Source organism: Euprymna scolopes, chromosome 20, assembly GCF_053919585.1.
Source record: "Euprymna scolopes isolate OS-2025 chromosome 20, ASM5391958v1, whole genome shotgun sequence".
NCBI classification, from domain to species: domain Eukaryota; kingdom Metazoa; phylum Mollusca; class Cephalopoda; order Sepiida; family Sepiolidae; genus Euprymna; species Euprymna scolopes.
In genome coordinates, this window is record NC_136501.1 from 12,766,341 (window position 1) to 12,790,803 (window position 24,463).

The 24,463-nt window shown below is 28.1% G+C and overlaps 2 protein-coding genes across 4 annotated transcripts in view; one reads left to right on the top strand and one right to left on the bottom strand.

The window, feature by feature from the left end:
- The window catches only part of LOC145241328 (G protein-activated inward rectifier potassium channel 3-like), a 546,410-nt gene extending 534,468 nt beyond the window's left edge, over window positions 1-11,942 (bottom strand). For all 3 annotated transcript variants that reach the window (XM_080104161.1, XM_080104162.1, XM_080104160.1), the window contains exon 1: window positions 8,624-11,942. The gene's annotated coding sequence lies outside the window, so the exon portion shown is untranslated. The remainder of the gene's footprint in view (window positions 1-8,623) is intronic.
- On the top strand, window positions 9,212-21,123 carry LOC145241329 (uncharacterized). Its single transcript, XM_080104163.1, has 2 exons — window positions 9,212-9,260; window positions 20,064-21,123. Exon 2 carries the CDS (start codon window positions 20,071-20,073, stop codon window positions 20,512-20,514), a length of 444 nt encoding a protein of 147 aa, XP_079960289.1. The 5' UTR covers window positions 9,212-9,260; window positions 20,064-20,070; the 3' UTR covers window positions 20,515-21,123.
- The last annotated feature ends 3,340 nt before the right edge of the window (window positions 21,124-24,463 follow it).

The following is a 24,463-nucleotide window of genomic DNA, read 5'->3' on the forward strand; positions in this document are numbered from 1 at the left end:
TGTGGTTATAGTCAAAATTGTCTGCTCTTTTTGACTTCCGGTTTCTGCTAAACAGATGGTACAGCGTTAACAAGCAAGATATGGTCTCTTCTGATTAATAATTATCTTTCTCTCAAATAACATGAAAGCTCTCTCCCTTTCCTTATGCTAAGAATGGATTTCTTGTCCGACCCTTCCCTATGTATATTTTCAGCAGGGCAGAATTCTTAAAAAAAAAAAAAAAAAAAGTAAAAGTACCCCTTGCTAGCTCCAACACTAACCTTAAGTCCGTGTTGACAATACGAAAACAAACAAAAAATTAATAGTAATATTTTAAAAATAAATAGTGGCATTACAATCGTAAAAAGAACGTAACGTGGATCATAGATGGGGTCTAGAACTGTCTGGCCAGGAAGTGGATGTTCATTTTAGATCAATTTTATAAAGTGAATATGATATTCACTGAATATCCCCCTCTAAAATTCAGGCATTCCAGGTGTTGACATATAATTGCACGAAAAAATAAACAAAAATCTCATTTTCATTTTTGTTGACAGCATGGGTACAAAAGGATAAAATGTATTGCACCAAAACATTACATAACTTATTGTTTCCATAATTTTTATATATTTCAAATGTCCTATATTTTAAAAGAATTTAATTAACACTTAAAAGATATGTTGAACATAAATGTTAACAAATATTCGATTATAACAAAGTAAATCTGGCAGAAATAAAAACAACAGTGCAAGTCTACAGTTCAACCAAAATAAAAAAAAACACAGAAAAATATTTATGCTGCAGTTGCTGCACGTACTCGTTACGGAACGAAAATGTCACATTACAAAAATCACGTAAATTAAAGAAGTAGTTATATTTTTATAAATAAAATCATTTTTAAACGATCTACAGCGATTAATGTGAAATCGGTAGCATTTCAAGGCTGATTTCGCAGGTTTGAATTACTGTGGAGTCATCTGTCCTTTTTAAAGATGGCGACACAAGACAGTTCCTTTTTGCCTACTTATAAAGTTTTATTTTCTTAATTAAAGATAAAACTACTCGATCAATTTACGTGATTTTGGAAATATGACATCTTTGTTCTGTGACAGGTACGTACATCATAAATATTTTTTATGCATTTTCTGCAGTTTTTATTAGGTTGAATTCTAAATAAGAACCAAAATCAATTTGAAAATACTATTTTAAAAATATAATTCAGTAAATCAAAAATATAAAAAAACAAAAAAAAAACGGTATAGTTAAAAAAGAAAAGCGAAACAAAAACGAAAGTAAAAGTGCTCCCAGCCAACGCCGTGCAGGTAATTAATAAAGGTAAATCCGCTCCTTCCATATGTTTGTAGAATCAAAATATAACAAACAAGTACACCGTGACATTTATTGGGGGGGGGGGGGTCTACAATTATTTTGTTTACTTTTCGAGACCCCAAAAATGACAGTTTCCTATTCGCTATTTTTCTAACGTAACATTTGACACTACTTGTGTTTCAAACTAAAGGTCAATGTATATGCACTGGTTTTCCAACCTACAAAAGGTGTTTATTCTGAAAGCCGTTCTTAACATGAGGTTGAAAATAAGAAAATGCATTTCGGACTAAACATCCCCAACCTCCGCATGTTAACGGATTTCAGAATAAACACGCCTTGCAGGTTGGACAGCCAGTGCACATTTAGCAGTGTCAGAAATTTCGTGAAAATAGTGAATAATTCCACCCCATCTTTCCAAGCTTATAACTCCTCGAAAAATGTAATTCAAGCCCTAATTTTTTTTTTCAATTAAAGGAGTAAGGACCAAGGTTTTATTTAAAAAAACAAAAAAAACAAAACAATGTGTTTTTTTTTTTTTAAAAAGGTTTTAAACTTCGGACTTTACAGGTAAATTTCTAAAAAACTGATTTTTTTTTTGTTTTAAATTTGAATATATTATTTATTGACCTTTTCTCTTCAATTTGTGATATATAAAACTATTAAACATAAATTAATTATTTACTTTTTAATAGACATTTCAAAATGAGAGGCGTAAATTATTCGACCCCCTATCTTTCTAAGCTTATAACTCCTCGAAAAATGTAATTCAAGCCCTAATTTTTTTTTCAATTAAAGGAGCAAGGACCAAGGTTTCATTAAAAAAAAAAAAAAAGACAAAAAGAAAAAATGTGTTCTTATAAAATAAGGTTTTAAACTTCGGACTTTACAGGTAAATTTCTAAAAAACTGATTTTTTTTTTTTGTTTTAAATTTGAATATATTATTTATTGACCTTTTCTCTTCAATTTGTGATATATAAAACTATTAAACATAAATTAATTATTTACTTTTTAAGAGAAAGTTGAAAATGGGGGGGGGCGTGAAAATGGGGGGGCGTGAATTTAAAAAAAACGTTTGTCTAAAATATTATATTCGGTTTATTGGAAAGAACATAAAATTTCACATTGACCCTGAAAATATCGTAAAAATAGAATCAATAGAAAAATTTTGATAGATTTTTAAAATTTAAAAATATTGAGTTTAAAAATTGAAAAATATTGAGTTCGGAAAATTCATTACTGTTTTAAAAAAAAATAAAAATATTTTTATTACTTTTAAAACAACTGTAATAGTTTATTTTGGAAGTATAATCCATAAAGAAAATAAATAACCCACTTTTAACAGAGAAATTACGAGATTTTTATATTGTATTCGCAGTTTCGTGTTAGGGGTGTCAAAAATTCCTACAAAAATTCTGATACTGCTAGTGCACATTAACCAAACTAAATATACGCTTTAAAATAAGTTAAAAACACATTTTGGCGCTAGTGAGTGCAGTGCAGCCAGTGCACTTATTGATCTGCGCTAATTTTTTAATAGTATTTTTAAGTTTAATTAAAGTTTTATGATATGTTTTTATTAAATTACAGAATAAGTACAAAACACCCTCCTCTACCCATCTTAAGAATGGCTTTCTAAATAACATTATTTCAGCACGGATCAATAAGTGCACTAGTACCAACATTTTATCCAGGTAGGTAGAAGAGTAACTTTTCTTGCTTTTATTTGTTATATATTTTTGTTACCACTTTTTCGGTTTATCTATACTACAAAATGCCCCAAATCTTTAACAGCACCTTTCATTGGATATTGGCTCCTTCAAAAACTGATTTCTTTGCTTATAGGAACACAAATGAACAGTAATACTTGACGTTGGCTTTTCAACTTTAACTCGAGCAAGAAAAATCACTTCCTGTTCGCCGATTTGCCAATTTAAATGTTTTAAAATCACCTTCGAATGTCGAATTCTACGAAATAAAACACCATTTTTTGCCACCCGTCCCATTTATTTATAGACAAATAATGAGTACTTATCCAGAATTCAACCTAGTTCAAAAATAAATAAATAAATAAAAATACAGAAAAAAATCTTTACGAAGCTGAAGCAAGTACCCGTCACAAAATGAACGTGTCATATTCCAAAAATCACGTAATTGATTTTTTTTATTAGAAAATCATTTTTTCCGATTGGTATTTTTTTGGTATTATTATACAAACACCGTGACAGCGTTAGGGTTAGGGTTAGGGTTAGGGTTAGGGTTTAGGGTTAGGGTTAGGGTTAGGGGTTAGGGTTAGGGTTAGGGGTAGGGTTAATTCGCTGTCACGGTGTTTGTATAGTTTTACCATTTTTTTTAGATTAGGTCCACCCACCTCCACCTCCACAATTTTCTGTTACAGAATTTTCTTTTAAATGACGACTTTTTTCGACTATGCTGAATACGAAAATCGCATTGAAATTTTGCAGAAATAAGTAGTTATCGAGATATAAAAAGTTGTATTATGCATTCTATTCTTTGGCGGCCATCTTTTTACGCGCGTGCGCGCGCCATAAACAAATCTACTCATCTATTACTGACACTGCACGCGCGTAAAAAAGATGGCTGCCAAAGAATAGAATGCATGAATGCATTTTATATCTCGATAACTACTTATTTCTGCAAAATTTCAATGTGATTTTCGTATTCAGCATAGTCGAAACCCTATAAAGTCGTCATTTAAAAGAAAATTGTGGAGATGGACCTAATCTGAAAATTTACCGAATTGAGTTGTCTCACCCTTATTGATTAAACATGGCGGATCAAAACACGACATCTCGCTTCGTGATAAAATTTGATTTTCTTAGTTAAAAAAATACTTGATCAGTTTGTGATTTTTGGAATATGACATTTTCGTTTCGTGACGGGTAACGTATATCATAAAGATGTTCCTGTATTTTTGTTTTAAATTAGGTTCAATTCGGAACTTGCAATGGATGTTTACAATGACTGGGATTGGAAATTGATTTTGAAACCTTTATACTGCCGATTCGAAAATATAATAAAATAATTTCCGTCTAGAAGTCAAACATCTAAGACAGCTTTAACCATAGAAAATCAGTTATGGCTAAAAGAAAAAAAAACAGCATTTGTCGAGAGCACAATTATACGTCCATTAAAAAGGTTAAAATTCCGCAAATGTACTTTTCAACTTATAATTCCTTTTTGATGAATATTTTGTTTTTATACATCAAGAATACTTGCAATGAATGGGTATCCTGCAGAGTGCAGTTGTTGCAGTGCTTACGGAGTCAATCTTGAGTATTGACGGGGAATCGATCCTGTAAATGGCCGAAATAGTTTGGGAACGCAACCGAGGAGAAAAAAAATCTGAAATCTCAAAAGGCAGACGACACTAAAAACCCGATTTTTTTTTTTTTTTTTTTTTTTTTTTTTTTTAAATAACCACTGAAAATAAATAAAGTTGAAAATACTTCCTTTTTTAAAAAATGGCTTTAAAATCGTTTAACTGCTTCGACTATTTCCGGGACTAACAATGAACTCTGTGATTCTCCACTACTCGGGATTGACTCCGTAAGTACTCAAATTTTCTAGACACCCATATATATATATATATATATATATATATATATATATACTTTGGGGGGGGGACAAATACGTATATATTTTTTAAAAAGAAAAAAATTACCTTTTCGGACAAAATGTTTTGTTGATGTAAACTTAACGAACACTGGCGGAGAGAAAATCTTAACTAACGAAAGTTTTTAGCATGAGCCGAGCTGTTTAAATTTAGAGGGTTACTGCATTAATTTCACTAATACCACTGGGAAAAGTATGAATCCAGATATTTTCCCTCCATCTATGAATTAGGGTAAACTAGACTTTCGAGCTTTTGTTCTTTAGCTCATCATCATCACGGAAAAGGAAAAGTCCGTAATAATAGTCTTTCTCTGCTTATCCCGGTGTTGTTTCCGATTATCCTGAACTTCTCTTTGCTATTGGACTCAGTTCATATGCGGTAGTGAATTGCGCAACTCTTGCTTCTTCACTGTATAACTCCTTTACAGGGTGTATCCATTGTGTCGAGACTGAAATGAGGTCTTAAAGAACATTCAGTGGAGCAGGAGCACCTACCTCACGGATGGATATATATATATATATATATATATATATATATATATATATATATATATATATATAGGTACTCATGCAGAGAGTGATCAGTGCTGAAATAATAACGTTATTATTTAAAAGGCCATTCTTAACATGGGGATGTGAGGGGGTTTGTACCTCTTCTGTACTTTAAGCTTACAAGTGAATAAAAAACATAAAACTTTAATTAAACGTGGAAATACGATTTAAAAAAAAAAAATAGCACGGATCACTCTCTGCATTAGCACCAACTTTAATATGCTTCTACAGAATTTGAACCAGATAAGAAAAAAAATACAATATAGTTCAATTCAAATTCTGTAGAAGTATCGACTTTAAGAATTAAAAAAAAAAATCTCACACTTCTTACCTCACATTTATCTCGTCATTTACAAAAAAAAAAAAAAAAAAAAAAAATACAGTAAACTCACGGATGTAGATCCAAACAATGAAATGTTAAATATTTGTCAACAATTCAGTTTTAAATTATTGACAAATAATTTCAAACTTTAGTAAACTTAAAAGTTAAAAAGAAACTTTTAATATAGTTGAATGTTATTGTTAAACAATGAAAATACTTTTTTAAGTAGGTACCCCCCCACACACACACACTAAAAAAAAATCACAAGTCAAAAGACGAACCAAACAAAAGTAATAAACGGAAAATTATTTGTATTACTAACTAGCTCTATCTATCCGGCGTTGTCTGGGAGGTTTTACTTTTTGTTTTCACTACTGCAGAATACGGATCGTGCTTTTTTTTTTTTTTTTTTTTTTTTTTTTTAGATATGATTTTTTTTAAATTAAACACAATTTTTACAGTATTTTTTGTCTATTAAATTGTTAGGTGAAGGCACAGAATCCTTATAAAACACTCTCCCTAAATGGATTTCTAAATAAAAATGTAATGGTTTCAGCAAGGTACCTTCTACGTACAAGTACCTAATTTTTATTTATATTTACAAAATTGTTGGACCAAAATATTTTAGCTTTCACAATTTTAAATGAGGATTTTTACAAATAATTTTTTAAGCAGAATAAATTTCTATTAGACAGTTTAAATACTTCCAAACCCCTTTTCAAATTTCGAAATGTCGGGACCAAATTAATTTCGGTTTTTCTTTTTGCAGCAAAAAATTAAAACATATTTGACTTGCTTATTGAAGAAACAGAAAGGAACTCTGGCGGATTTAATGTACTAATTAAATTATGCAGCTATGTTTTTAGATACAATTTTAAAGTTAACTTCAATTTTTACGGTATCTTTTGTTTATTAAATTGTTAGGTGAAAGTACAAAATAGTTAACAAATCCCCCCTCGCCTATGTTAAGAATGCGTTTATAAATAACGGCGTTATTATTTCAGCACGGTCCGTAAACTCCAAAAGTACTTTATTCTTGTAAGTTTTTTTTTAATTGTCTCTTTATTTTTTACTTTTTTTTTTTTTTTTTTTGCAATAAACAATAGATTAATATTAGATGTAAAAAATGTGTAATTCACGTAGAGGTGAGAAACACACACACACAGTTGCACTAGAAGTTTTCTCACAATTTTATATAATTAAAAATATGGTAATGTAATGGAAAAAAAAAGAAAAGACTAAAAAAAAAAACATCTAAAACACGTTTACGTCATCCACTTCGACATTCAAAAGTGATGTTGGAACCTTTAAATTGACGGATAGAAAATGATTTCTGGTTTGAATTAAAGTTTATTAATACAATAATATTATAATTTTTCCTCTTTATTACATTCTAATCCAAAGATATGCATTATTTAATTAAAGGAGTCCCTATTCTACAAAAGAACCGAACAATCTTTCCATCATCTTGTTTTTAATTATTCATCGATCTTCTTACATGTGAAGTTATTTATAGATTTATTTCCTTTTTAATTTTGGGGTGGAAGAAACACCTGTTATAATCTCACTTTTCATTTGTTTGGTCCTGTATAAATTTTTAAAGTTATGGATCGTCAGATTGGTGAATAGAAATGTGTGAATATTCGGGTGTTTTTAAGGTTGATACAAATTAAGTTTAAGTTTTATCATCCAACATCGTCACAACACAGCAAAAAAAGTATCAAAATATGTTTATGATTTTTGCATTAATAGAATTATTATTTTACTATTTTAACAATGCTCTAATAATGAAAAAGTAGTTATTAAGATTATTTGGATAACTATTTTTTCTTGATTATTTTTATTTTTATATTTGACAACGTTTCGGTCGATATGTCCTCCGACCTTCTTCGAACTTGAGAACCTGGAGGGAAAGATGAACCCGAAGAAGGGTAGAGGTTGCATCGGCCGAAACATTGTGAATATTTTATCCAAGATGGGAATAATTATCCAAAAACGAAGGTGACACTATTCTACAAAAGAAATTTATTTATTTATTTGCATGGTCATTTAATTAGATTTTGTGTTCTGTGTTCTCTGAACACTTACTGTGACAATCTAGACTGAATCCAAGTCCCACAGGTGTCATTTTTAAGCGAAATATAAATCTCTAAAGGATATATATATATATGTATATAATATATATATATATATATATATATATATATATATATATATATATATAAAGATGTAAGCATTATAAAACTTATGAATGAGTAATATGCGACAACTTAAATAAAACACAAAAATAAATTAAAAAAATACTAAACAACAGCAACAAAAAAAAAACATCAAAAGAAATCAATATTAATTATAATTAACTGATCACCACCAAGCTTATGATATCATTTTTAATAATAAACAACTAACCCTGATCTACAGACTTTGTAATTATAACATTTAATTACTGGTATTTTATAATAACAACAATAATAATAATAATAATTAAGGTGATAAAAATAGTTAATATTGATTAACAATACTAACTATTTTGATCACCTTCAAAATATGTTTACCCCACCCCCAATAAAAATTAACATTTAAGTTTTTAAAGCTATAATTGCCAATACACACACACACACACACACACACACACACACACAATTCATTTAAATGTTCTTTTTTAATTTGTTGTTTGTTTTGTTGTTTGAGCAGAGATGGCGGAGTGGTTGTTGCCGTCACAAGAAATTAAGTAATAATAATAAATAAATAAATTAATTAATAAAAAAAAACAATAATAATGGTGATAACAATAAAAAAAGACGTACCGCTTTTGTTTTCAATGTTTATCGGCTGATTGTATCCATGAATATTTTTTGTAAAAATTCCGTGTTCTTGGTCTTTTTCGTCGGTTGTCATCGTCCTTGTAGCGTGTCGGGTAGCAAATCCATCGTGCACCCTGTTGGAGTACGCATCATCATCACGATCCTATTCTCGGCATTACAGCCAAGGTACTGACAGGTGATTCATGCAAAACACGAAATACGAAACAGATCGATAATTCAGCAACAACAAAAGTTACCTGCTTGTTTAGTTCGTTTTAATTCCACGCGCATTTTCCATTTTTAATAACGATTAATAGAAAATTTGAAAAAGATTAAAACAAACATTTTTTTTATATTTATATATATGTTGTTTTTTTTTAGATGTTCACACATAAATAAATTTTTTAAAATTCTTCAGAATCCTATAAGTTTGTTGTTATTATTATTTTTATGTATTATTATCATGTTAGTTATTATTTTTTTATTTCTTTAAAACTCTTGTTTAACGCCCCGATAACATTTTAAAAATGATAAAGTGGTTTTTCGTTTCGGAAGTCATTTCTATATTTATACGAACCGGATGTCAAACCAGACATATAAATGGACAGGCCAAACCGTCCCTCTTCCATTTTTTCTTTCGGTAGGTAGCTTTTCTTCTTAGACGTCTCTCTGTGTGTGTGGGGTTTTTTTGTTTTTTTTACCGCAGGGTTTCAGTTTTTTTTTCCCTCTCAAATGCTAATTTCTACACTTTACTTTATCCATTTCACTTTAATTTTCTTAAATTAGGTACTTCATTCTTATTTATCTTTTTCGACCAAAATAACTTTTTAGTGAGAGCTTACATCTATTATTACTACAATTATGTCTATTAGTCATTTTCAAATTTCATATTTAAACTCCAACGTAAAATCTTTATATTTTATTGAACAAAAAAAAAATCTCCATTTTTCTAAATTTTTCCACGTGTCATTTTGTAGGCAGGAAAAATCCCGAAGTATATTTCCTCGCAGTTCTTAACATGTGCGTTATTCTTTCTTTAGTAGCTAATAACTTTGTCATCTTCTAAAACTTTTATCGATTATTTTTTATTGGTTTTCTGTCAATTCACTTTAACAATGTTTCTTTCAGAAGAGATGTTTAATTAATTCTCTTTGAAACGTATATTTTAATTTTCATTTATAGCAACTCTTTAATCAATATGGACGTTTTCCACCCACAGAATAGGCCACGTGGTGGACAGCGGAATTTTACCCGTACTTTTCTCTGGATGTTTTCATAATTTTTAGAATTTCTATTTAATATTTAATCGATTTGATATTTAATTGATTATAATTGTTCGATTTTGTGTCCGATCTATGATGACACGATGACGAGACTGAGGTTTAGTGGAATTTAAGTAGGGGACAGTTTTTGTTCCTTTTTCTTATATCTCTACTTACCGCTGATGAGTCTTGAGGCATTTGTCTGAGATTTAAACGTTTTATTTTTTTTTTTTAATTCCGTATTGTAGTTTTCGGCTTTTTTTTTTTTTTTTTTTTTTTTTCTGGAGCATTTAAAATAGTGAACTTTATACTCGTTATCGAATTAGGTAAATTTTAAACTTGATTTTTTTTTTTTTTTTTTTTTTTTTTTCCTCTTTAAAATGACTAGGTTTGCGGGTGGGCTGAAAACGTAAGTCGCATATTTTCCGCAAATGAGTGGTTTTATGGATATTAACCAATATAATTCCTTATGTGGGTAGCCATTATTGTACGCACATGTAGTTTTAGAAATATATCTAATTAACGGTAATCTCGTAAATAAGTACAAATATGAGCCCACTATTCAACTTTTTTAAATCGATTTTCTCTTTTTTTGTTCTATCGAAATCTTTATCCTTGATGACACGATGACGAGACTGAGGTTTTAATAGAAACTTAGTAGGGAACAGTTTTTGGTCCTTTTTCTTGGGTTTCTGTCTACCGCTGACGAGCATTGAGGCATTTGTCTGAGATAAAGATTTGTTTTTGCATGTCTTCGTTTACTGTTTTCTGATGACCAAATGGCCTGAAAAGGTCCCTAAATTTAATCAAACTAACTTTTTTCTTTTTTTTTCCCCCAGAATTTTCCAGCGGTGCAGTTATTCAGGGCATTCATAGTGAAGCAGAAACCTCCAGAACACAAAGCAAGACATTCTCGTCTCCAAACCTGCCTTTTTTTTTTTTTTTTTTTTTTTCAGCCGTTAAAAATTTGTAGAATCAGATGGTTAAAATCAGACGATGATAAAACAACTTTGGAGCATTTTAGGCTCAAATTTTAAAAACTTCCAACTAATTTAAATAAGTTTGAATACACTTTGCTTATTATGATGAGATTTTGGACTAGAGTCTCTGAAAAAAGATTGAGGACCACTATCCAAACTGAATAAGCAAGTCATCAAATTCTAGAATTAGTCGATCATTTTAAAACGAGTTTTACAAAATCACATACACTTAAGATATCTCCGATTCAAACTTTAGATATCTTAGCTTATGTTGGACATAGTTTTCTACTTATACGTTCAAATATTTACGATTAACATGGTTTGGGTTCTATCATTTATTCGACTTCAAGGATGTCGATTTTATTCTTTCGTTCTATCCTAACTAGAAATTACTTCCGTTTCAAACTAAATGATTTAAAATAGGGTAAAACGAGTAATTTAGTGACATTTTTAACCACTTTTCGTTCTTTCTCCGCTTCAAAATCCCTTTAAATTTGTTAGTTCACATTTACTAACACGTGCTTTTTGGTTTTCTAAACTATCGGATTTAAATTATTCCAAGTTTAGAGTTTTGGCGCTCGTCTTTTTATGATCTTGTGGATCGACTGAGTTCTGACGGTTTTCCTTGCCCCTATCTGATAAGACATGCCAAATCAAATTTTTTTAATTGTATCCCTAGTTCCTAAAAATAATTTATAATAGTTGGTTAGCATGGAAACATTAAAAAAAAAAAACTACTAGTGGAGAGAGTGATCCGGACGTAAATAATAACGTTATTGGTACTGGTCGCGATTAGAGTTCCCTGCCGAACACCCTAAAAAACACTTGACTTCTCCCTACGCATGAGCAAAAGGACGTTTTAGTTGCCATAGTAACTAAACGATCATGAATTTTTATCGACTTTGTTTTACTGTTTATGAATATTGAAATAAGACATTACTACACATTTATTAATAATATTTCACTTTTAAGCCATTCTTAACATGGGAGGGTTTTGTGCCTATTCTATATTTCAACCTTACAATTGAATAAAATAAAAAAAAAAAAAATAATAAATAGCGCGGATCACTCGGCACTAACACCCCAAAAAATTAGGATGTATTAAAACGAAAGCGTTTTTCAGCAATTAATGTTGCGCTGTCGTCCGTATTGATTAAAATATCTTGATTTTGCTTTAGGATTTTTTTGCTTGTTTTTTTACATAGGAGTCCTTACCTATCAAGGGCCGGGCCAGGCCCTTGATTCCGTTATTTTTATCTTTAAATTCTGTCACCCGGAACATCTTAGTTGGCATCGTTTCATTTTTGTTATATGATGATCTTGTGGATCGACTGATTTCTGACGATTTCCCTCGCCCCTATCTGATTTAAAACGAAACGTGCCATCTCGTAATAAACCATCGTTTAGGGAAAATAAACATTAAACTTCTCGAAAGCAAGATAAAGCCGAATAAGTTTTTAATTAAGCATTTGAGTTTAAAACGCATTTCTTGCGGAAATATCGAATATTAGTCATTTTTAGTCTCGATAATCGCTTAAAAATAGAAAACTAAACAATGCTAGAAAATCCCGTGCAGTAAATGTTAATGATGTTTACAGTATTCTTAATTATTATTATTTTTTTTTATTATTCAAATTTATACAAAGTTTCTTCATGAAAAGGGATCGACCCTGAATTCAAGACCATTTTTCAGTTGCGTAACCCAAAAAAATTCCCCTTTCAAAGGATGGGCATTTTTTTTTTTTTTTTCTTATTGCCAGAGAACCCAAACTTATAAAATGATCGGCCACTTCCTGATGGCTTTAGATCCTGCTTACAATATTTAAATCTACCTCCAACTCATTACTGGTGGTTAAATTAAATCTTTTTAATGGTAGGTGGTTATCTGGGTTTTTGTGTGATGATGAACACTGGCTGGAGTACTGAGTTCTTTTGAAGACAACTTCATCTCGTTCATTAATTTCTGAATACAAAAACAATTGTAGAGGGCTGAGCTGAATTAAAGAATTCGATTTAATAGAACATCTTTCACCCGGAACATCTTAGTTGGCATCGTTTCATTTTTGTTATATGATGATCTTGTGGATCGACTGATTTCTGACGATTTCCCTCGCCCCTATCTGATATAAAAACGAAACGTGCCATCGTTTAGGGGGGAAAAAAACGTTTAAGTTCTCGAAAGCAAGATAATGCCGAATAAGTTTTTAATTAAGCATTTGAGTTTAAAACGCATTTCTTGCGGAAATGTCGGATATTAGTCATTTTTAGTCTCGATAATCGCTTAAAAATAGAAAAACAATGCTAGAAAATCCCGTCGTGCACTCGTGCAGTAAATGTTAATGATGTTTACAGTATTCTTAATTATTATTATTTTTTTTTTTATTATTCAAATTTATACAAAGTTTCTTGATGAAAAGGGATCAGGACCCTTTTTCAGTTGCGTAACCCCAAAAAATTCCCCTTTCAAAGGATGGGCATTTTTTTTTTTTTTTCTTATTGCCAGAGAACCCAAACTTATAAAATGATCGGCCACTTCCTGATGGCTTTAGATAGGATTACTAACCTCCCTCCTCCTTAAAATATTTAAATCTTTTCTTTTCGTACCCCCCCCCAAACTCATTACTGGTGGTTAAATACTGTAGATGATGCAGAAATCTTTTTAATGGTAGGTGGTTATCTGGGTTTTTGTGTGATGATGAACACTGGCTGGAGTACTGAGTTCTTTTGAAGACAACATCATCTCGTTCATTAATTTCTGAACACAAAAACAATTGTAGAGGGCTGAATTTTATTTCATGTGTTTGAACGAAATGAATCTCTAATCAAAGAATTCGATTTAATAGAACATAATTAAAGTGATATTTTTTTCCCACCCCGTTACGACACATTAAATAATTTTTTGCAAAATTGGGTTCGTTTTCGACTATACATAGATTCGAAAGTTGTCCAAAAAACAAATATACAACAAATCTTATCAAAGACAAGATACCATAATTTTCTACCTAACTGGATAAGTTCCTATTTAATGTAAAATGAGTCAATATGTAGATTAGCTGCGTAAATTAGACAAATATTTATAAAAGCTATTCGGTAAATTTTCAGATTAGGTCCACCTCCACAATTTTCTTTGAAATGACGACTTTTATAGGTTTTCCACTATGCTGAATACGAAAATCGCATTGAAATTTTGCAGAAATAAGTAGTTATCGAGATATAAAAAGTATTATGCATTGTATTTTTTGCGCGCGCTATAAACAAATCTGACTGACACTGCACACGCGTAAAAAAGATGGCCGCCAAAGAATACAATGCATAATACAACTTTTTATATCGATAACTAATTATTTCTCCAAAATTCCAATGCGATTTTCGTATTAAAATTGGGGAGGTTGACCTGATCTATAAAAAAAAAAAAAAAAAAAAAAACCAACAATTTTTTTTATATAAAACACGTTATATTCAAAGACAAATAAAAACAGAAAAAAGTTTAGTTTTCGTTTATTTTTATTTTTTTTCATTATTTATTAAACTAAATGTACGGCAATCGGGGCCGCTCTATCGTTCCTATTTCCAATACCTCCCCGCGGGACAGAGTTAGACACCAGGGTCGTTTTTTAACGTGGAGAGAAGGAATAAAAATTGTCTCAGTCGTGAAGAATTTCTCCTCCACTGACAGAACAAGAAATTGAAGTGCAGCATCTGAAGAACAGATACTCACTGTGATCTTGTCCCGAAGGCTAACTCTATTAGTAAAATCGGGCCTTTTTATGGTCATATTTGACTTTTTTTCTGGTTGTATTTTAGGCTTAGGGTCTAATGTTTTATATAATAGTTTTTATAATTTTTGTCTGTCAGATAATTTACACCGCTGAACTACACATTTGTCGTAAAATGTTTATTCGGTTTTAAAATCATACAATGTTTATATTTAGCCAAATGGCGGCGAGGTCTCTGACTACGTTAAGTTTGGAAAAATGAGTTCAAACTAAAAAAAATTATACAATAGTTAGAAACCCACTCTGTTACTGTGACGAAGGCGGGCATATTGAGTGGTGTTTAGCAGTATTTTGTATAATTTTAAGTTCAAACTCGTTTTCCAAACTAATGTATTCAAGAAATCTCGCCGCCATTCGTCTTTCTCAAATATATCGATGAACCTTTTTTTCTTCTTTCCCCCCCCCCCAAACCGAATAAACATTAAATAGAAACGTATCCAGTTAGGTAGAAATCTCGTTTATACATAGATTCTAAAAAGTTGTCAAAACACAAATATATAACAAATAAATGTTATCAAAGGCAAGATAAGTTACTTTTCTACCAAACTGGATATATTTTTCGTGTTTTTATTCAATGTAACATGTTTATTCAGCTCGAAAACCGTACAGTGTTTACCGATGTATTGGAACATTCAAGATGGTGTCTGATTCTCTCTTTAACACGGTAAGTTTGGGAAAAGGTGTTATAAATAAAAAACCGGATAAAATACTGTTAAAAACTCGCTCAATGTATGTTACCGTGACATAGGTTGACATATATTCGGCGGGTTTTTAATAGTAATTTGTATAGTTTTTTATTTATAATACCTTTTCCTAAACTTACGGTGTTAAAGAATGTGTGAGGCGCCATCTTGAATTTTCCAATACATCGGTAAACAGTTTTTTCGAGGTGAATAAAAACACAAAAAATATATCCAGTTAGGTAGAAAAGTAACTTATCTTGCCTTTGATAACATTTGTTATATATTTAACAACTTTTTCGAATCTGTACAGTAATACAAACCCCAATGCTCACCTGAAACTGTAGAGATGGTGAATAAAGACATTGAATCTCTAGTTCTAGGCGAGCATTGAGAAAATGTGATTTCCAAAAAAATCACATTGATTAAGCAGTTTTAACGAATAAAATCAACTGTCTTGATCCGCCATATTCAATAAAGGGGAGATAACTAAATTCAAACTACCGAGAACAAAATGAACCTTACTATGGAAATCGCAGTGTTATTTTTTAAAGTTGATTTTATCTCGGTAGTTTGAATTTAGTTGTCTCCCTTTATTAAACATGACGGATCAAAACGCCTGTCTCTCCGTCGTAAAAAGTTTTTTAAAATTACCTGATTTTTGGAGGATTATATTTAAGTATATAAAAAAAATCATTTTTAGTTGGGTTGAACTCAAGATTTGCACTTCATTTTCACTTGTCTTTTCTAGCTTTAGTTCCTATTTACAATGCCTCCCCACGGGAAAAGGAATCAAAATTTATTTTTTTTTTTTTTTAATCTCGGTTGTGAAGGATTTCTCCACTGACAGAACAAGAAATGTTCAAAAGTGCAGCATCTAAAGAACAGATACTATACTTTAATTTTTTTTTCCCCCCCTCTCTGAAAGTTTTCAACTAAACAAATAAACAAAAAATTAGGCATAAGGCCACTCCAAAATTAGGGAGGATGTCTATAGTCACCCTTGTCCCTATACCTTTGCTAGTTTCTGCTTAATCCAAGCTAGTTTTCATTCACCATAATACCTCAAACACGGGGGGAGGGGGTATTTTCTTTTCTGAATACAAAACTGGTATTCTGCTGTTATGATGTCTGATTGTTTTAAAAATAAATAGAACATTTTAGTTAGAAATCTGCAATCGAGTAGTAGTAGGAGGAGGTAATACAACATAACTTACCAAAAATATTTAAATTTTCTCTCGAATATTTTGTAGTTTCAAAGTTCTGAAACTAAGTTTTGTTTTGGAATTGTTACATTCCAGCTTGACTGAATTATTTTAGCAGACGGCGTGTTCGTGTTTTTTTTTTTTCTTTTATGGGATAAGTAATAAAAAGGCTTGCAATACATATCACTAGGTCTGATGGGTGGTTGCCAATTGGACTTAGAGTAAGCTTTGTTTTCAGCTTGAAACTGGTCACTAACTCACTCGACACAAAATCTACCGCCATTATCGAATTTAGCTAAATAAAGGTAGCTAAACAAATTTTGAATTAGCAAAACTTAATTTCAGAAATTTAGGTGCTCGGCTGAGCTTCCCCACCCTTCCACAGTAAAACATTCATTGCAAACACTCATCTAGCTACAACCACTATCAGCCATTTCCCTTTCTCTGTGCTTCCCTCCCCTCATAATTATTCATCTGGAGCACAATACTGTTGAGCTGCTTTCCAGCAGACTATAACATTGTCGTTTTCAAATCCAATGTAGAAGTCTTGAGCCATCCTGTTAATTCCTATTCAGTTTCCAACATCGCATTATCACGGTGTTGTCTCCCCTCGTACTCTTTGACCCTTGGCCTTGATAAGCTTAAATTTTAATGCATTTCCTAAGTTATTTGTTTATTTCTTTGTTAATGAACACTTGGGAGATTTAAGAGCCAGCAGTGATTTGGCAACAGATGTAACAAATGTTACAAAAATGCAAGATAAGTTACCCTTTGTAATTATTTTGAAAGCGTTTTTTCTTTTTTTTTTTTTTTTTTTTTATAATACGACATTCGTATCATGTTCCTGAATGTTTGAGATGAGGATTGCTTATTTGTGATTTGTTCCTTTCTTGAACTCAAAGCATTAGTAATTTTATTTTTATTCAAAAAAAAAAAAATCAGTTAAAATGCATCTAAACATAAAAATGTGAAAATTACACTATACACAATATTTTTAAAGTTTTGTTCAATTTAAAAGCAAAGGTAAAAATTCGGAGAGAACTTATGAGATTTCCTGATAAAATTAGAACTTAGTAAGTTATGTAAATAAAATTAGAATAACTGCACTACTACCATCTCAAAAAATCACAGGATTTATCATCTTACTGATGAAATTGGGTATATAACGTAAGTAATAAGGAAGTTATTCAAGTTTCAAATCTCAGCTTTTAGACACTCTGTATCTAATATTTATATGTATGTATATATATATATATATATAATATGACAAATATATATATAATATGACAAATATATATATAATATGACAAATATATATATATATAATATGACAAATATATATATAATATGACAAATATATATATAATATGACAAATATATATATATGACATATATATATATATATATGACATATAAATATATGACAAATATATATAATATATGACAAATATATATATATGATATATGACAAATATATATATGATATATGACAAATATATATATATATATAATATATGACAAATATATATATATATATAATATATGACAAATATATATATATATATAATATATGACAAATATATATATATATATATATAATATATGACAAATATATATATATAATATATGACAAATATATATATATATATATATATATATATAATATATGACAAATATATATATATAATATGACAAATATATATATATAATATATGACAAATATATATATAATATATGACAAATACATATATATAATATATGACATATATATATAATATATGACATATATATATAATATATGACAAATACATATATATATAATATATGACATATATATATAATATATGACATATATATAATATATGACATATATATATAATATATGACATATATATAATATGACATATATATATGACATATATATATAATATATGACATATATATATAATATATGACATATATATATAATATATGACATATATATATATAATATATGACATATATATATAATATATGACATATATATATGACATATATATATAATATATGACATATATATATAATATATGACATATATATATAATATATGACATATATAATATATGACATATATATATAATATGACATATATATATAATATATGACATATATATATAATATATGACATATATAATATATGACATATATATATAATATATGACATATATAATATGACATATATATATAATATATGACATATAATATATGACATATATAATATATGACATATATATATAATATATGACATATATATATAATATATGACATATATATATAATATATGACATATATATATATAATATATGACATATATATATAATATATGACATATATATATAATATATGACATATATATATAATATATGACATATATATATAATATATGACATATATATATAATATATGACATATATATAATATATGACATATATAATATATGACATATATATATAATATGACATATATATATAATATGACATATATATATATGACATATATATATAATATATGACATATATATATGACATATATATATAATATGACAAATATATATAATATATGACAAATATATATAATATATGACAAATATATATAATATATGACAAATATATATATATAATATATGACATATATATATAATATATGACATATATATATAATATATGACATATATATATAATATATGACAAATATATATAATATATGACATATATATATAATATATGACATATATATATAATATATGACAAATATATATAATATATGACAAATATATATAATATATGACAAATATATATAATATATGACAAATATATATAATATATGACATATATATATAATATATGACATATATATATAATATATGACATATATATATAATATATGACATATATATATAATATATGACATATATATATATAATATATGACATATATATATAATATATGACATATATATATAATATATGACATATATATATAATATATGACATATATATATAATATATGACATATATATATAATATATGACATATATATATAATATATGACATATATATATATAATATATGACATATATATATATAATATATGACATATATATATATAATATATGACATATATATATATAATATATGACATATATATATATAATATATGACATATATATATAATATATGACATATATATATAATATATGACATATATATATAATATATGACATATATATATAATATATGACATATATATATAATATATGACATATATATATATAATATATGACAAATATATATATATATAATATATGACATATATATTATATATGACAAATATATATATATATAATATATGACATATATATTATATATGACATATATATATATATAATATATGACATATATATACGACATATATATACACAGGGTGGCCACAAAGTCACGCACCAATGTTAATATTTTTTTTTATTAATATAATTTTTAAATTTATAATTTTTTTATTTCAGATCAGACATGCCATTGACTACAGAGCAGCGTGTAGAAATGATTTTATTATCTGGTCGTGATGGTGCAACCAACAGAAGTGTTGCTGAGCAATTCGACAGAAACCATCCTCATGAAAATGTGTCACACAATTCTGTCGGCTGCTTAATCAACAAATTCAGAGAAACTTGTAGCATCGTTGACAAAAAGCGAAGTGGGCGTCCAGGTTTATCTGCAGGGACACGTGCACAAGTGTTGGAAAAAATAGCAAGCAGTCTAAGGATGTCAGTGCGAAGGGGAGCAGGTGAAATTGGTGTTCCTCGTTCAATGATGCAGAATGTCCTCGAAGCAGAAAAGTTTCATCCTTATAAACTTCAAATTCTACACAAATTGTACAAGTATGATAGTGACAGACGTTTAGAAATGGCTGTATGGTTTCAGGTTCAACTCGAGGAGGCGAAACATGTTATTTAGCGACGAGGCAAATTTTTATGTTAGTGGAGAGGTCAATCGTCAGAACTGGCGATACTATTCGCAAGACAATCCTCATTTCATGTTAGACAGCAAAGAACACAGCAGTCCCAAGATAATGGTTAGGTGTGGTCTGTTGCACGGCCATGTGTTGGGCCCTTTCTTTTTCAATCAGACACTTACTGGCGAAAGATACCTCAACATGTTGCAAAATGATTTGATACCGCAGTTTGATTTACTTGGAGACGGCAGACCTACTTGGTTTATACAAGACGGTGCCCCGCCGCATTACGCAACGATTGTGCGTGACTGGCTCTACGAGAATTTCGAAAATTGGATCAGTCGAAGAGGTACGGCAGACTGGTCGCCCGACCTAAACCCCATGGACTTTTATTTCTGGGGTCACATTAAGCAAATTGTTTATTGAGCGAAGATTCGTGATTTGGATCGTCTAAAGAGTCGTATTATTGATGCTTGTCTTCAAATTGATGGTGATGCTGATTTACTGAATCGTGTCTACAGGAACTTTGAATTTCATATTGGCTCGTGCATAGCTGCAAACGGCGAACATATCGAGCAATTGTAATCCTTGTAAAGAACTTTGAATTTGAATAAATGTTACTACTATAACTTTTTTAATTAACATTGGTGCATGACTTTGGCCACCCTGTATATACATGACAGATCTATATATAATATATATATGACAGATCTATATGTAATATATATATATATATATATGACAGATCTATGTAATATATATATATATATATATATGACAGATCTATGTAATATATATATATATATATATATATGACAGATCTATGTAATATATATATATATATATGACAGATCTATGTAATATATATATATATATATGACAGATCTATGTAATATATATATATATATATATGACAGATCTATGTAATATATATATATATATATGACAGATCTATGTAATATATATATATATATATATATATATATATGACAGATCTATGTAATATATATATACATGACAGATCTATATGTAATATATATATATATACATGACAGATCTATATGTAATATATATATATATACATGACAGATCTATATGTAATATATATATATATATGACAGATCTATATGTAATATATATGACAGATCTATATGTAATATATATGACAGATCTATATGTAATATATATATATGACAGATCTATATGTAATATATATATATATATGACAGATCTATATGTAATATATATATGACAGATCTATATGTAATATATATATGACAGATCTATATGTAATATATATGACAGATCTATATGTAATATATATATATATGACAGATCTATATGTAATATGTATATATGACAGATCTATATGTAATATGTATATATGACAGATCTACATGTAATATGTATATATGACAGATCTACATGTAATATGTATATATGACAGATCTACATGTAATATGTATATATGACAGATCTACATGTAATATGTATATGTGACAGATCTACATGTAATATGTATATGTGACAGATCTACATGTAATATATATATATGACAGATCTATATGTAATATATATATATATTACAGATCTATATGTAATATATATATATATTACAGATCTATATGTAATATATATTACAGATCTATATGTAATATATATTACAGATCTATATGTAATATATATATAAAATATATTTTAGACATCGACATACAGACCTGTTTCGTTGTTTCACAACTCATCAGTGCCGCTAGACTAACACCTATCCCAAGCCGAGGATCGAACCTAGAACCGTCGTAATGACAGTCGGCAGTCCTACCCCCTGACTACGGAATCGGTGGCCGAAATTAATCTGTCTGAATGTCTATTTAAATAAACATCCGTCCGCCACTCGTAGAGGGCTCAAACGTTTGTTTGTAAACAAACGCGAGCTTCGCATTTTTTCAGCTAAATTAAGTAGCGAGTAAGATAATTTACGATAGTGCTCTACCCAATAGGGGGTCTTTATAAAATATATTTTAGTCATCGACATACAGACCTGTTTCGTTGTTTCACAACTCATCAGTGGCGCTAGACGAACACCTATCCCAATCCGAGGATCGAACCTAGAACCGTCGTAATGACAGTCGGCAGTCCTACCCCCTGACAACAGAATCGGTGGCCGAAATTAATCTGTCCGAATGTCTACAGATCTATATGTAATATATATATATATTACAGATCTATATGTAATGTATATATATATTACAGATCTATATGTAATATATATATATTATAGATCTATATATATATATATTATAGATCTATATGTAATATATATATTATAGATCTATATGTAATATATATATTATAGATCTATATGTAATATATATATTATAGATCTATATGTAATATATATATATTATAGATCTATATGTAATATATATATATTATAGATCTATATGTAATATATATATATTATAGATCTATATGTAATGTATATATATTACAGATCTATATGTAATATATATATATTACAGATCTATATGTAATATATATATATTACAGATCTATATATAATATATATATTACAGATCTATATATAATACATATATTACAGATCTATATATAATACATATATTACAGATCTATATATAATACATATATTACAGATCTATATATAATACATATATTACAGATCTATATGTAATATATATTACAGATCTATATATAATATATATATTACAGATCTATATATAATATATATATTACGGATCTATATATAATATATATATTACAGATCTATATGTAATATATATATTACAGATCTATATATAATATATATATTACAGATCTATATGTAATATATATATTACAGATCTATATGTAATATATATATTACAGATCTATATGTAATATATATTACAGATCTATATGTAATATATATTACAGATCTATATGTAATATATATATATTACAGATCTATATGTAATATATATATTACAGATCTATATGTAATATATATATTACAGATCTATATGTAATATATATATTACAGATCTATATGTAATCTATATCTATGACAGATCTATATGTAATCTATATCTATGACAGATCTATATGTAATCTATATCTATGACAGATCTATATGTAATATATATATATGACAGATCTATATATATGGCAGATCTATATGTAATATATATATATGGCAGATCTATATGTAATATATATATGACAGATCTATATGTAATATATATATGAAAGATCTATATGTAATATATATATATGACATCTATATGTTATATATATATATGTCAGATCTATATGCAATATATATGACAGATATATATGTAATATATATATATATGTTACAGATCTATGTGTAATATATATATTACAGATCTATATGTAATATATATATTACAGATCTATATGTAATATATATTACAGGTCTATATGTAATATATATTACAGATCTATATATAATATATATTACAGATCTATATGTAATATATATTACAGAGCTATATGTAATATATATTACAGATCTATATGTAATATATATATATATGACATGTATATGTAATATATATATGACATCAATATGTAATATATATATATATATGACAGATCTATATGTAATATATATATATGACAGATGTATATGGTATATATATATATATATGACAGATGTATATGTTATATATATATGACAGATCTATATGTAATATATATATATATATATGACAGATGTATATGGTATATATATATATGACAGATGTATATGTTATATATATATGACAGATCTATATGTAATATATATGTGACAGATCTATATATATATATGACAGATCTATATATATATATGACATATATATATATATATGTCAGATCTATATGTTATATATATATATTTGACAGATTTATGTTATATATATATATATGACAGATGTGTATGTTATATATTAA